Source organism: Cuculus canorus, chromosome 1, assembly GCF_017976375.1.
Source record: "Cuculus canorus isolate bCucCan1 chromosome 1, bCucCan1.pri, whole genome shotgun sequence".
NCBI classification, from domain to species: domain Eukaryota; kingdom Metazoa; phylum Chordata; class Aves; order Cuculiformes; family Cuculidae; genus Cuculus; species Cuculus canorus.
The window spans coordinates 162,821,981-162,837,430 of NC_071401.1; the positions used below are offsets into that span (position 1 = coordinate 162,821,981).

Below are 15,450 nucleotides of genomic sequence, written 5' to 3' on the forward strand. Positions count from 1 at the left end.
TGGCTCAGGAAGAAGGGACCCGTGGTTGGGTCTGAAGGGGGAGTGAAACAGGAAAGAAGCAGCAAATGAGTAGAGGATGCAAGAAGCAAGCAGAATATGGGACACAGTCTAAGGGGGCAGAAATAGGCAGCAGGTACAGAAGGACTGAATGAGAAGTGCTGGAAAGTGAATATGCAAAGAGGGTCTTGGTGATCCGGGTGGCACGCAGGAACAGCTCAGAAGCAGCTGAGATAAGCAGAAGACTGGGGAGAGCCTGTTCTCTCCAGCAGATGTGGCATGTCGGTAAGCTTGTAGTGACTTGTTAGTGAAATATGAAGGGAGTTTTTGCATTGTGTCTGCATGTAGCAATTCTGAGTGCCACTCCCCAGACATGGGGAAATTCAGAGCGCTCAAGGTCCCAAACGAAGTGGCTTCAGGGCTTTTTTGGTTATTGTGGCTATCACAAGTGGTAACAGAGAACATGTTTAGATCTCCATGCCCTCTCTTGCCCAGAAGAAAAATTGGAAATAGGCTTGGAAACAGGAGCAGGGTGTGATCCATGCAGAGCTAAGGGGAAAAGTTTCAGGAGATGAGAAGGATGTGAGTGACCGTGGCTCCATGTGTTTGCAAGGCAGTGAACAGGGGGTAGGGAGAGAACTCTAAGGACCTTGTAGAGTACGACGTGTTCTCATTACTAAGCAAAGCAACACTCCTTATAGTGATTGTATTGAAAGGGGGTTGAGCAAGAAGGAGTTAACCAGTGTTTTGGCATTTCAGCCAAGTGCAGTGCTGCTATGAACTGCTGGCTTGACAACTCTTGATATGGAGGATTATGTTTTTTGCTGTCCTCTCTTTCGGCTGTAGCAGAGCTGTCCTGTGGTGCTTGGTAAGTGTCTGCAAGTCTCTTCGTACTGTACGGGAGCGCTTGCTGCGCAGTGGGTTCCCTGTCTATGCTCAGCGATGGATGCGTTCCCCAGACTCACTGGCCAGCCCTTCTTGGACTGCTGCTTCTCCCTCCCCGTGGGATGGATTTCAGCTCCCCAGCCAAACCGAGGGCTCTCTGCCATTCCCAGAGTGTTAAATAGTGCAGCTCCTTTTGCAGGCTTTCAGTATATTTAAAAGCAGTCCTTGCCATGTTCAGACTAACCCAAGTGGTGTCCCCCAGAGCTCAGTGCTGGGTCCAGTCCTGTTCAGTATCTTCGTCAATGACCTGGATGAGGGGATTGAATGCACCCTCAGCAAGTTTGCAGATGACACTAAGCTGGGTGGAAGTGTCGATCTGCTGGAGGGTAGGGAGGCTCTGCAAAGGGATCTGAACAGCTGGGCTGAGACCAATAGCGTGAGGTTTAACAAGGCCAAGTGCCAGGTGCTGCACTTGGGGCACAACAACCCTGTGCAGTGCTACAGACTGGGGGATGAGTGGCTGGAAAGCTGCACAGAGGAGAAGGACCTGGGGGTGTTCGTTAACAGCCATCTGAACATGAGCCAGCAGTGTGCCCAGGTGGCCAAGAAGGCCAATGGCATCTTGGCTTGGATCAGAAATGGCATGGCCAGCAGGTCCAGGGAGGTTATTCTGCCCCTGTACTCGGCACTGGTGAGACCGCACCTCAAATCCTGTGTTCAGTTCTGGGCCCCTCATCACAAGAAGGATGTTGAGGCTCTGGAGCGCGTCCAGAGAAGGGCAACGAAGCTGGTGAGGGGGCTGGAGAACAAGGCTTATGAGGAGCGGCTGAGGGAACTGGGGTTGTTTAGCCTGGAGAAGAGGAGGCTGAGGGGAGACCTTATTGCTCTCTGTAACTACCTGAAAGGAGGTTGTAGAGAGGAGGGAGCTGGCCTCTTCTCCCAAGTGACAGGGGACAGGACAAGGGGGAACAGCCTCAAACTGCGCCAGGGGAGGTTCAGACTGGATATCGGGAAAAGATTTTTCACGGAAAGGTTCTTTGGGCACTGGCAGAGGCTGCCCAGGGAGGGGGTGGAGTCCCCATCCCTGGAGGTATTTAACAGATGGGTAGATGAGGTGCTCAGGGACATGGTTTAGTGGCAGATAGGAATGGTTGGGCTTGATGATGTAGGAGGTCTTTTCCAACCTGGAGATTCTATGATTCTATGATTCTATGAACTCAGTGCATCCCTTGCCCCTAGATTAATTTGAGATTGCTGTTCTCTGCCGTACTACAGCCAGCTTAGCTGTCATTTGAGCTACTCCTACATAATGTTCGGGTGGGAAAGAAAGTGGGAGGGAAGCTGTAGAAACCACGGCACCTTCCCAGGCAAACAAGGAGCGGGTCTGAGGCGCCCGGATAGGAGCGGGAGCAGCGAAGCTGCCTGGTGTCACCTCCCGGATCTGGGGGAGTGATACCGGCGCTTCAGCCCCTAAGCAGCAGTGATTCTGCTCCCACACCCTCATCATTTTAAATAGATTTGCTCTTTTTTTTTTAATGCACGGGACTATGTAAATGTCATAGAAGCCCATAGTGACAGCTGCGTTACTGACCCAGAGTGCTGGTGTTTGATACCAGGGGAGCTGAGGACAAGTTAGTAGGCAATCCACATACTGCTGTACCAATAGCCATGGATTAAGTGGGAGGAAAGAACTTTCTGCTTTTCATACAGCTAAAAATAAAGAGGTGATCAGATACCAGCTGGAGAATTGTGCCCACGGGATCGGCAGTTGATGGAAATGTGGACATTTAAACAAAGTTTGTCATTAAATCTTCTCTCTGGGCAGTGACTATGCTGTGTCTACATGTGTATTTTGTGTAAATTTTGTGTAATCTGTATTTTGTGCCGGCTGATGTAGTGAGGTCACGCTTTTCGCTTTGGAAGACTTGGGGTGTAGGTCTGGGAAAGTGCTCCCCAAGAGCAGGAGCTTTATTTTAGCTGCAATGCAGCAACTCCCTCAGCTCAGGCCTCTCCTTTTTTTTTTGACGTAGAGACATATTAAACCAGGGGTGTATAACGCAGAGAACAAGTGAGGGCAACAGGGCTGGTCTTGTTTTCTTTTGGGGTAAGGCGAGGGAGCAAGCGGCCGTGCTGGGGGTCCCACTGGAGGCAGGTGGACAGGGGGCACAGAAAAGCGATATCTACGGCAGCTTCTCCCTGCAATGGTTTGCTAAAAAGAGGAATTCAGACTTGTGAGCCTCTGCTCAAACGACTCTGTAGTGGAACAGGTAAAGCATAGAAAAATGGCACTAAGTAAATACATAGGTTCTTCTCACTCACCAACCCCCACGTTTTTTTTCTCAGGCAAATAAAACAAAGGGAAAAAGACCACACTGGAAGATGAATTGTGCTGTTTTGGCTAACTATTTCAGCTAAGCTTTAATGGGTTTGCAAAATAAGACATGTAGAACCTGAGTAAGAAGGGTGAAATAATTACAGTTGGAATGTGGGGCTTTTGTCCCGGCTGTAATTATCCCTGGGCCAGATCAGAAACATTAGACATCCAACAGGTGATGTTTTTAGAGGAAAAGCCGAACAGTTCCTCCTTTCTCTAAAGGCTACATACTTTTCCTATCTAATCTGTAATACAAAATGGGGAGGTGCTGACACAAGCAAGAATAGCCGATGACTTCATCAGTGTGGCAGCAGCTCTCCCTTTAAAGTGTGAGCAATTCATTGGCAGTTTGGGGTTTGGCACTTTTTGTTTTTTTTTTTTTAATTCTGCCTTCTATGCAGGAAGATGCAGCCACCTTCAGGACTGTTCCAGTCTTACGGTAAAACTGATGCTGAGGCAGAGCACAATACTACTTGCTGTTACTCTCTAACAAACCCCGACTGCTGCTCTTGCAGTCAAAACAAACGTAAGCTAAGTACCCCCACTCACCAGCATATTTTACCCCTGTTATTAGTGGCTTTGACCTAAGAACTAGAGGAAGATGAATCACTGTAGCTAAATGGTAACGTTGTGTACATAACCATGAACAAGGAGAACTTCTGAAAAACATAAGGAAAGTTTCTTCTGTGTGTCAGTGTCGTGTCCCGTCCCACTTCCCCCTCCCCGACAATGTGGCTATTCCTGCCTGGGGAACAAACCCTGTAATTTCACAGGTAACAAGCAGAGCTGCAACAGAACTATTCTAAGATTTAAAGCAGGTGGGAAAACAACCCTCTACAATGGAGTTATGATTTTCTCCACTCTCTTTTAAAAATAGGCTCCACTGTAGTGTTTGTATGGCTCTGGAATCTTTGGTTTTAAGACTGTACATTATGATGTAGTGAATTTATGTGGTGTTTTGCTGTGACAGTCCTTCAGATTGTAGCTGGAAACTAAATTCCATCTATAAAACGTATTAACCTCTCAGTTGCACACTGAAAAGCATCAGAACTATCTAGCGCCCACACTGCATCATGTCAAGAGAAGCTGAATCTACTAAAAGGGGAAAAGAGACTTTCAGCATAACTAAAAATGGGGCTGCCTACACTTTCCATACTGGACAGGCTTGAGGCAAAAACTGCCAGGAGCCCCTGGCACCCCTTGCTCCATGGAGGGTCTGTGCCCTTGCTGGGGAGGCCCATATGCAGCTACCAGGGCCGTGGCTGCACCATGAACCATGAAAGGCAACCTCCTTTCATGGTTCCACCACAAGATCACAAGCAACGCAAGAGACAAAAGGGTGTGCGTTCCTTTCCCACATCGGTGCTACGAAGGTGGGTAAAAACCTCAAGATGCCCATAGAACTGTGAAGCGCCAGCTGTGGAGAGTCAAACTGCTTCCAGGATTGCCCAGATCGAGTATAACTAAGTGTAGTGATTATTTTCATAATCACTCTATTTAAAAAGAAATTACTACCTCCTCTGAGCAGTACAAGGCAGCAGCAAAGCAGAATTCCTGCTGGTGGTAGCTTTGAGCAATTTGTTCAGGAGTCTGGATGCAATGGGGCCCTGAACTCTGACTTCTGACCAGTTTTGTTCTGATGTGCCCTCCACCTTCCTCCATGTCAACTGTTCATTTTCTGATCTGATGTTGCCTTTCCAAGGCTGGCATTATGGCATGCTTCCTCCTCGCTACCTGCTTTTCTTTGTGTAGACTTCCTGTCTGCTGTCCTACTCCTGGCTATAAACCTCATGGGTAAGTCAGCTAGCAGGGGTAGGGGCCGTCTCACATGAAGCCTGGATCTGTATGATAAAGGTTAAGGAAATAGAATTTCTCCCGCAACACACATCTCCTAAAGCACTTCAAGCATATGGCATTTTTCTCTTCTAAATAAATTGCTGCTCTTTGTAAAAAAGAAATGAGAATACACTTGTTCTATGGCAACACATTTGCTCCTAAAAGACTACCAAATGAACAGTGGCCAGGAATATGGAACAGGTGAGATAAACACCCATTGGTTTAATGTCCATCTGAGCACAAACCAAAGTCTAGCATGGAAGAGAATTCTAAAGCAGAGAATGACTGGGACTCATGTCTTACGCTTGTTGCTGAGGAAATGAATGCAGCAACCTACAGAGCGCTAATTATAACTGTTCTTTTTGGAATCTGGCAAGAAAATAGCAGAAGTTTGAAAGCCGTATGCAGTAGGAACCAGGGAGGTCCAGAGGAATTGTTCGTGGTGAGGGAGAAGGGGTGGGAAAATATCAAGTTCCAGCTCCCAAGTCTTGTCTTCCAGGTAACTGCTACTGTTTGGAACCATGAAGTCAGGCAGTCCTTGTACAGCCTTGCTGCTCCCACCCTCCCTGCGCTCTGCTGCCCAAGCTGCCTTCCCACCTGCAGCCACTCCTCCCCTCTGGGTGATGGCTTCAGGGCTTGCGCTAGCTCTGGGCATGCCCTTTCACTCCTGGCTCTCCAGCGCCAACTACTTCCATGCCTCCATGTGCATTTTATATTAATCCCAGAACATAAAGATCCTTTTCTGCACTGGGACAAGTTCCCTGGAAACCTAAGTTGCTGTTTGGAATTACCATTTAAGCCATGAGTTGCTTAAGGAAGCTTGCCAGAGTCGGCAGCCAGCAATAACTGTATGCAAACTGTCTCCTGAACCAAGGAACAAACCTCTCCTACCCATTTTCTCTCTGTGATACGTGGGTTTTCTGGGGATGTGTTTCTGGATCTGCAACATGATCAGTACAATATGATGGTGACCCAAATTTAGCTTTGTGAAATTCGGTGAATATCACGTAAAAAATGGTTCTCAGATTCTGCACACAGACAGGTTTATGTAAAATATATAAACATTTGTCCAAGTTGTTACAGATTGCATAAATATGGCATTTTTACTGTTGCATTTACAGATGTGCATGTACAATGATGTGCAAATAAATCACAATTTGATTACAATCTTTGCAATGTACTTGAACTTTGCATCCAAGTAACGCGATGAATGAAAAATGCCCACGAAAGAATTTAAATAGCAAACTTATAACATGGTTTAAATTCATAACAAATTTCAATGTCTTCTCAGTAAAACTTTCACACATTTAAAATAGTTTGTATTCATTTTATTTGTATATGTCAAAATACATTTTTTTTTTCCAAAATAGTGGGTTTTGCAACTAGTTTCATGCAGATACAAGGTCTGCTCGGTACTACCAATAAAATCAATATAGCACAGTAGCCATTCATTTTTTAGATATAAAGAATAAATAACCTAAATATAAAACACTAAAATATTAGAAACACGTATTTAATCATTCACAGGCACCCAAACTTTACCAAATATAATCCAGAATATGCCTAACTGTCTTGTAACAGAACTCAATACGTTGCAGCCATTCAATTCTTTATTTTACGTTAGCGTCAGACAATGGAAGTCCCTACGGTTCAGACCCACCTCTCATACAGATCAATTACAATAAGATATCTCAAACTATCTGTGTACCTTTAAAATCAAGAATCCTGAGCTTGGTAGTAAGAGCATAACCTTACATCTTCAAAAAACCAATCAACAGAGAGGACATCATGTCTTCCTTACCAAAACATATCCCACCCCCGTAAAACTACCCCCCGCCCCCGAAGTAGGCAGTAGAACACAATGACCTTTTTAAATGAAGGGGTACAAATTCACATTTAATATAGTATACAATATAATCAATAATACAATAGCTACTACCAGCTTTACAATGTACAATTTGTTTTAATGGCTGATCCGTTCAGTGGTTTTAGGCAATAAACTTATGTGCCAATAAGATGTCGTATTCTGAATGGTTTAATGAAAATATAAAAGCTGTTGCTAACAAAAGCCGTCTTCACTTAAGTACTTTTTTTTTGTTTTTAAAGGCCTCTGAAATGTATAAAATGGTCTGACATGATGGTGTTATCAAATTGGATGCCTTCTCACATGGCAACAACAGTGCATATAAACATTAATGTGAGTGTAATGGGTTATGTTTTTCAAATGATTTAGTACATTACTTTGGCTAGCACAACAGTTTTGGACAGCACTCAAGATAAATACAGGTATGTGAAATGTAGTGAAGCGGTTATATTTATGCGATTTTTTATTATGGTGAACACTATCAAATGAAAAAAAAAATGGGAGGAAAAGATAATAAGGTATTTTATATAGTTTAGACCTTTTGTAAAGATAGGGCTCCATACAATGTACAATGCCTAAATTCTTTATACCATAAAAATTAATGAACTTTGTTAAACACACTATTCTGGAGTAGCCTAATTTGCATTAACAGACATTTGCAATAGGGAAATATATTCAAGCATGCCACGTGGTGGTCTGAAAAATCAAACCAGTACACATTTATATATACAGCATCACTCAGTACCTGCTCAAAATGAATGTGACGATTACAGGATCTAACATCTTTCACTACAAACTCCTTTTTTTTTTTTTTTAAAGTGACCAATAAAGGCAGAAAACAGGACTCTCAAAATATTTCTAGTTTCAACTGACTTTTAAAGCATTTTGTATAGGAAATAAAATGCATATTGCACGAACAGTGAAAGCAAGTGTTCCACCAAACATCTCTGTTCCAGGTGGCTGGACAATACAACTCTAGGTAGCTAAACAAATATGTAATTTAAAAGGGTGTGTGGTCTCTGCAAATGGTAAAGCTGTGAAAACACTGTACAAGAAAATCTGGTACATGAATAATTAGAAGGGAAAAAAAATTCAAACTTAAGATTTAAAGGAAAACTGAGTATAGAAAAAAACTGGGAATTGTGGCACAACAAAAACATTACTGAGTAACTGTCTTCTGTGAGAGCTGAAAGCTTTTGATGATGTAAAAGTGTTTATGTACAACTAAGGCTTACTGGTTAAATATCTGAGGCGTATCTGGCCTTGAACACTTTCCTTATTATGCTGTAGCTGTAAACAAGATTTCTCAGTCATTTTATCTTCTCAGCAGCTGCATTTTAACAGAAACAATGATCTCGATACAAAAAAACACACAGGTAAGAGGGCATTTGGCAGGATATCTGAAAATGACAGTCTCCAAGGGATCTTCCCACACTTCCAGTGACTGCCATACTATGGTCCACTGGAGTTACTAGTGATGTGCAATACCGTTATTTGCTGCTGTAGAAACCCTTTATTTGGAAAGTTTGCTTATAACTCTGATCAAGGCCCCATTTTCATCTTTTAGCCTCTGGTTGTCTGCCTTCAGGTCTGGTAGCATCTATGAAAAATGAAACAGGACGGTTATTTGCTATTATACTCCCAAGTAAAAAAGCAGCAAGACTAGACAAGCACTGAGGATAAAAATACGTATTCAGCTTAAGCACCTTGGTAGTTCTTGCCCTTTCATATCAGCAATTCAGAAAAATCTCACCTTTCAGCATGACACAGTTAAGAGTTACAGATTAGGAGTTTTCATTTGCTTGCATTAGATGCACAATATCTTGGTAGTGTAGTGCAGATGACAAGCCTCTAACAAAAGCATTTACGGTAGCGTGAGGAAAGCAATTAAATGCTTCAAATTTCAGTGCAAAACAAAAAAATGTTAATCACCAACAATTTAAAGAGGCTTGTCTGTTCCGCACTTGCACATTTTCAAGAAAACATGCTGTGGCTAAGCACATCTACCACTGTGCTCTTGGATGATTTCACCCTGATCGGGTAGTGTGATTCAGCTTGTTAGCTCAGAGCATTAATCTTCCAACCACTTCCAAGCTTATGTTGAAGCACGTATCCTGTAATTGGAGATCATATCCCTGAATAGCTTGGTTCACGCAAGATCAGATCACTGAAAGAGATGACTGAAACACCAGGCTGCATACTCAGTCAGGCATACTGTTAGGAGATGGCAAGTTAAGGTTGCCACAGGACATGGGTGACACACAAGCACGAAAGTTGGAAGGCAGAAGCCAAGTGAGGTGAGAATTGGACAGGATCAGACAGGAGAGGTGGACAAGTCAGTGCACAGGGGTTTGTACTGAGAGAACATAACAAAGAAACCAGAATTTATCTCAGCAGTTCTCCATATCTACATTCACACACTGATAACAAACCACTTACAATACTCATGGCTAAATTACGTGTATGGTTTCTTGCAGCAGGTTTACACAGGAGGTAACAGCCTATTTCTGCAGAGCAGTTATTCAGTAACCTCAGGTGCAAGTGCATGCTAGAGGTCTAAGTCCAGGTGTAACAAAGTAACCTGTATAACAAATGCTACATAATTTTTTCATGATGAAATGTCCTTGCCACTAGTTTTGTTTTCATTTTTTTTTCAAGCAGAATTATACTTTCAGTCCCATTACATTCCGAAAATCAGAATGGAACAGAAAGAACTGAGAAGTTTGAAAACGCAGGGTTAATTAACCAAGCATTACAATAGAGGCTTTGTTTACCCACTTCCTCGGAAGGATTCCCGTCCACACTCAGTTCACCAAACAGCAGACCCTCTCACAGAGTGAAACATGATGGTGTGCTGAATATGACTGAGGTTATAAGATCTCTAGTTTATTTACCTGCCCATAGCAGAATATGTGAAATGAAGACAACAGGAGATCATAAGGGGAAAAAAGGTGGTTTCCACAGATACAGTAAGTGAAACTCCTACTGCTGACCTGGATCCTAGCTCTGCTCCAAGGTGGACCTGAAGGCAAGCCACCTAAACAGAGCTCTTCACAGAGTCAGAAGGAACCTTCCATTATATTCAAAGTGAGAGCTGTGCTCTGAATAGAAAGTGTTGTAAAATGCCAATTGCTTTCAAAAAACACATCAAGGTGTTTAAAATCGGGCAATGCAAGTAATAATTTGGGAGTTTTCAAGTATAATCTGTGTTAAGTTTTCTAAGCTGTTACAAACAACTCTGTTGTCCAAGATACATGTGCTAGGGGTCACACCCAGATAACGGGTATGTGTGCTGTGCATTTGTGCAAGCACCTGTGATACTGTGACATACCCAGACTTGTTCCATGACAACTGTCTGCAAACAAAGCAACTAACACCTTTCCTTCCTCCTCTTTGTGCTGTCACACACTTCATGTGAAAGATGCTGGGTGAAACCACAACAGCCTTCACCTTGCCATGCACAAGGAAGCAAGGGAGTCTGATGTGGTTCTCGATAATTGTGTATCTCAGCAAGTGTTGTTGTGTACGCCTTCAATAAAACCGCAAAGTAACTCTGGGAACATCACGGTCCTATGTCCACTCATTGTCTAGGGAACTGCAGCCAATAACGGTTAATTACATTCAGGTAGACCCAGAGTGGGGTATATTTTCCAGTGAACTATTTTAACAAAAAAGCAGATGTTCAAATTTAGAGCTTTAACATAATCCAGTATCATTATAAGTCTGCAAATATCTGTAGATGGATTTTAATCCTGATTAAACTAATAAGCAGACTAGGTATTAAGAAAGCATTTTCTCTTTTGTTATGAGTCTGATAAAGAACAGGGGAAGACTGATAGAAGATAAAAGCAGTTATGAATAAGAGGAGATTGATCAGGAAGACTAAATTCAAGTAACCCAAAATATTTACATTTCTCATCTATACTAATCCCCACATGCTTTAAACTGAGCCAAAGACATGGATATAATTTTCATGGAGCAGCACATTCCTATGGTAGTCAAACTTTTCATGAGGTGACGCCAGACACCTTTAATGTGCAGATGCAGGAAAATAAAACTGCAGGAAAGTTGATCAAATTACAGTTACATACCTAGTTACTTCCAATTCCAATTTGCTTCTCACTAAAACAGCAAAGTATCTCCCTGTGAGGACATTCTGAATAAGATTACAAATGCACTGTTTTGCCTATCTGTATTAAAGGACTAGCTAGTAACTTTGCAGTGCGGTAGCTGAGCAAATAATTATTCATTATCACCTGACATATGTGGAGCCAACTCAGATCTGCACAGTAATAATAATGTCTGTGTTTGCTGGAGGACTTAACAGTTTTTACAGATAGAACAGCTTTGTAAGGTTATGAAAAGCTCATGAACTGTTAAGGTACATGTTCAGATTAATCAGGTACAGGGTCACGGTTCAACTAGCATCATGATGTCAAGCCTCCCTTCTGTGTTGCCATTGCTCTTCTTTTGCTAGCCCAGCTCTGCAAGTTCCACAGTGATCTGCAGCTGAAAACTCCCCCTACAATCAGGAATACTGAATAGTTTTCTGTGGCTTAACACCCTGAACTGGCTTACCATGCTTAAAAGAATGCCAGCGCTAGCAAAAAAAGATGGTATGGACCCGTGGCTATGGAAAGCAGTCATTAGATTAGCTCAGCTGTGTTGAAAAACCACATTGTTAACTGAAGCTCATTTAAGATGGGCTGCCCTAAAGTGACAGCTCTCCGTTCGCATGCAGCAGTATGCTCCTGCTTCTTTCTGTGTGTTAGTTTAGTCACTTAATAACAGTGGGGTGAGATGGATCAAGTAATATAGTGAATACAGGGATTTGTTTTCAGCTAGGTCAGTGAGATGACTTGACTCGCTCAGCAAGGGTTAACACCCAGGAATGCAGGGCCTGGACCAGGAACAACCTTTCTATCCACATCCTATTGTTAGACTAGCTCCAGGAAGACACAAAGCCAGAGGATAAATCCTCCCTTTATTTCATGCCTCTTACTGGGGAAAACCTGAGACTAGATTCTGTGAGCAGAATGAAAAAATGTACACTTACTGCCTTGCTTCTAAGTGGGAAAGGGGTAGGCGAGGGGAAGCAGATTAGCAAAAGTCACTCTGCAGAAGGAATTTTTCTACAGATCTTAACAGCTCGCTGAAACTTCCACCCTATGCAGCTGCTACATAAGAGGAGGAAGAAAGGCATACATTTGGTGTGGAATGAAACCACATTTTGTTCCTTGTACAAGTTTCGGATCTTCACTGGGTTTCTGTAACAGCCCTGCAATAACACTAAAACCAACAAACTGGTGTATTTTTTCCAAGATGAAACTCAAGCCAGTTCATATTTTAAAGAGAAGGGGACTGAACCAGATGACTTAGTAAGTAAGAACCAATCTGACACACTAGGCAAGCTTTTTTTCTCTATGTGTTTGCACAGTCCTTGCATGATAGGATTCGCATCCACAACTGGAATGCCTACATATATAGAAAGATAAATAAAAAACCTTAACTCAGTGCTAAAACCAGATATTTTAAGCTGTCTAGATAAAAATTGTAGATTGGCCAGAACCACATGGGAAGTTAACATGTGAAAATACTAATCAACTTGAAACTCTGATACATTTTTGAAAGGAAAGACATTGGTCCTGTCTAAACACTAAAAACCATAAATGTAAGAAAGAAAGTTGCTAACGCAGGCATGCACAGTACTGAAACCACTTCTCACACATTCTTTAGTTACGACTAAAGTTGCATCAATTCTATGCATTGCAATCATACTGCAGTAAGAAACCTCAATTCTTAATTTCAATTTATTAGACAACTAGAGGCAGATCTATCTATCCTAGCATTTACTCAAATGTCAAAACAAGGGAGTGACTTCAGTGTATCCTAGTGCCAACTCAAATCCTTTCAATTGTTGCCAAGGTTTTAACACGTCAAAGATCTTCTGGATAATCGCCAATTTATCTTCCAGTAAGGCAGGACAAGCTTCAGTGCTATTAAGGACAATCCACACCATATCAACACATTTGCGACACCTGTAGTTGGTACACTGAACACCATGCTTTAGCCACACTTCCACAACCGAGCAGCAGTAAGTCAGTTTCTGACACACAAGTGTTAATAATAAAATTCTACCCAAGCACAAACTGAATGTCAGCACCTGCCTGGCTACACAAAGGAGAAGGCAGATTACAAGTCCACAGAACGCAGTTGCCTATAGGACCCTGACAGCTTGGCAACCACTCGGGTCAAGGCCCTATTCTCAGTCACCAGTCGCTCATTTATGTGTCTCAAAGACTGAATCTGCTTTATTTGTTGCAGGTTCTGCAGGAATCAAAGAAATAGGAGTGAAAATGAGAAAATAAACCATGTGCATTATGTTTAAAAGAAGTAGAGATGAGCAGAATTGAAATAAAACTTGGAGGAGACAGTTCTGTTTAAAGTAGGTAAGTAGCTGTGAAAGGAAAGTATCAAACAAGTGGCACATTCTTGAAAAGCAATCTAAGAACCAGCAGTGATTAGTCACAGCTTTCCAAAACAGTTCAGGATACGTTAACAATGACAGCTATTCCTGGAATTCTTTACTTAATGTCCTAATTGCACAAACTAATCTCCTATTCAGAATCTGCAAATAATGACACATTTAACATGTACTTTTACACAGCAGTGCAACAAATGATAGGAAGAGTATTTAATGTTTAATTCAACACTTTCACATACTGCTTATTGAAAGCAGGCTTTTGAAAAAAAATATATTTGCATTCTCTGTTTTTCTTGGAAGCCCAGACTTCCCTAGCAGGAATTTACAGGCTGATGATAGAAGCTCACATCCTATCTTCCACGCTTAAGCACAACTATTTTCTCATACCATAGACTGCTTTCTACATATTTTGTTTCTAAGACCCGTCAAGGAACCACATTGTGTCTTCCCTTACAGCAAACTATCTTGGCCTGAATCCAAGTGAACTGGAGGCATTGTGGTTGCCTTCTGTCTGCACCTCCCTGTCAGCTTCAATTATTTCAACAAAACTTCATGCATGTCTTTTAATGAAAAGTATTGAGAAGATAGTGCCATTTCCAAGCACCAGAGGGAGCTCAAAAATGAGCTTGAAAGGAAACATTTTATTAATCAATGACAAATATAAAATGTCAAAACAGTCATATGTCTTAAAATTTTGGAGAGCAAAATTATTTCTATTTCATCATGTTCCACTAGTTTTCCAGTCATACTTTAATTCTATCAGTCCAATATTATATCCAAGGACATAACACAAAACAGCCCTGCCAGATTTCTCACGCTTCTTAATCATGTCAGGGGACTTAACATCAATAAACCACAAAATGAGAACCACAAATGGTTACAAAAAAACCCCAGAAATGTATTAAAAATTTATTTTCCTTCTGTGACTCAGTTTACACATAGCTGAAAAAAGAAGAAATCAGTCCTTTTGGTAAATGGCACTTATTTGTCAATGTCTGAAATCTATCCACTGCTTTTTGTTAACTAAACCTGGATTATTATTCACTCTATACAAATGTAAGTTTTTCTTTCGATATTGGTAGCATGCTGTCTGATATCTGAAAAGTCTGAGGTAAAGAATGAAGCAACATTTAATGATGAAATAGCTATGGAACTATACGCTACCATTATTAATAAATACACATTATTAATAAATACCATTATTAATAAAATACAAGGTATCACATCAAAATCAGACTGCAACTCCATCTTCATTAGATCAAGAAACGCTTCACTCCAACCGTCTCTGATTGTTTCTTGTTAGCCAATATATTACAGAAGCATAAGCCTTGGTGCTCTCTTAGAAGTTCTAAGCAGAAGACTTAACAGCTTTGCTATAAGCTATATGACATGAGAGATTTAATAGCTATAATTTAGTTATTTTCAAATGACATTATACAGACTGGTAACACTGCCAGACTACATGTTGCACTTACATGGTAATGCACTTTGTTATTAATAGTTTAACATGGAATAGTTTACTTACTTTCAGTTCCTCTTCCATTTCAGATATCCTTCTTTCTAGAGCTCTTCTTTCCTAAATCAAAAGATATGTGTTAACACTGAACAATTTTTAAAAATGACTGCTTGTAAATACCGTGGTAACAGTGAAATACTTCAAGTTTCAAAGATCATACAACCAAAAGCATAGTGTGGACAGGAAACTGGTGATGGCAGTGATACAGAGAAATTCTATCAACATGGAATTTTAGCATCTGAGGAGGAAGAGATAAAGAAATTTACTTCAAGACCTACAAAACATACCCTTTCCTTTACACAAATTTAGACAGCTCACAGCCTGCAGGTCGAGGGAGGTGATTCTGCCCCTCTACTCTGCTCTGGTGAGACCACACCTGGAATACTGCTTCCAGCTCTGGAGCCCTCAGCATAGGAAAGACATGGACCTGTTGGAGCAGGTCCAGAGGAGGGCCACCAGAATGATCAAAGGCCTGGAACATCTCCCCTGTGAAG

The 15,450-nt window shown here is 41.7% G+C and overlaps 1 protein-coding gene across 11 annotated transcripts in view; it reads right to left on the bottom strand.

The window, feature by feature from the left end:
* Positions 1–6,146: 6,146 nt before the first annotated feature.
* Positions 6,147–15,450, bottom strand: part of PPP1R12A (protein phosphatase 1 regulatory subunit 12A) — a 119,605-nt gene continuing 110,301 nt past the window's right edge. For 4 of the 11 annotated variants that reach the window (XM_054056533.1, XM_054056483.1, XM_054056478.1 and 1 more), the window contains 3 exons: positions 14,966–15,016; positions 13,124–13,283; positions 6,147–8,556 (listed from right to left, as the gene is read on the bottom strand). In XM_054056533.1, the coding sequence (XP_053912508.1) occupies positions 13,149–13,283; positions 14,966–15,016 (186 nt within the window). In that variant the 3' untranslated portion in view covers positions 6,147–8,556; positions 13,124–13,148. Of the gene's footprint in view, positions 8,557–13,123; positions 13,284–14,965; positions 15,017–15,450 lie in introns of those variants that run through there. The other 7 variants (XM_054056520.1, XM_054056505.1, XM_054056494.1 and 4 more) reach the window with 5 other exon arrangements.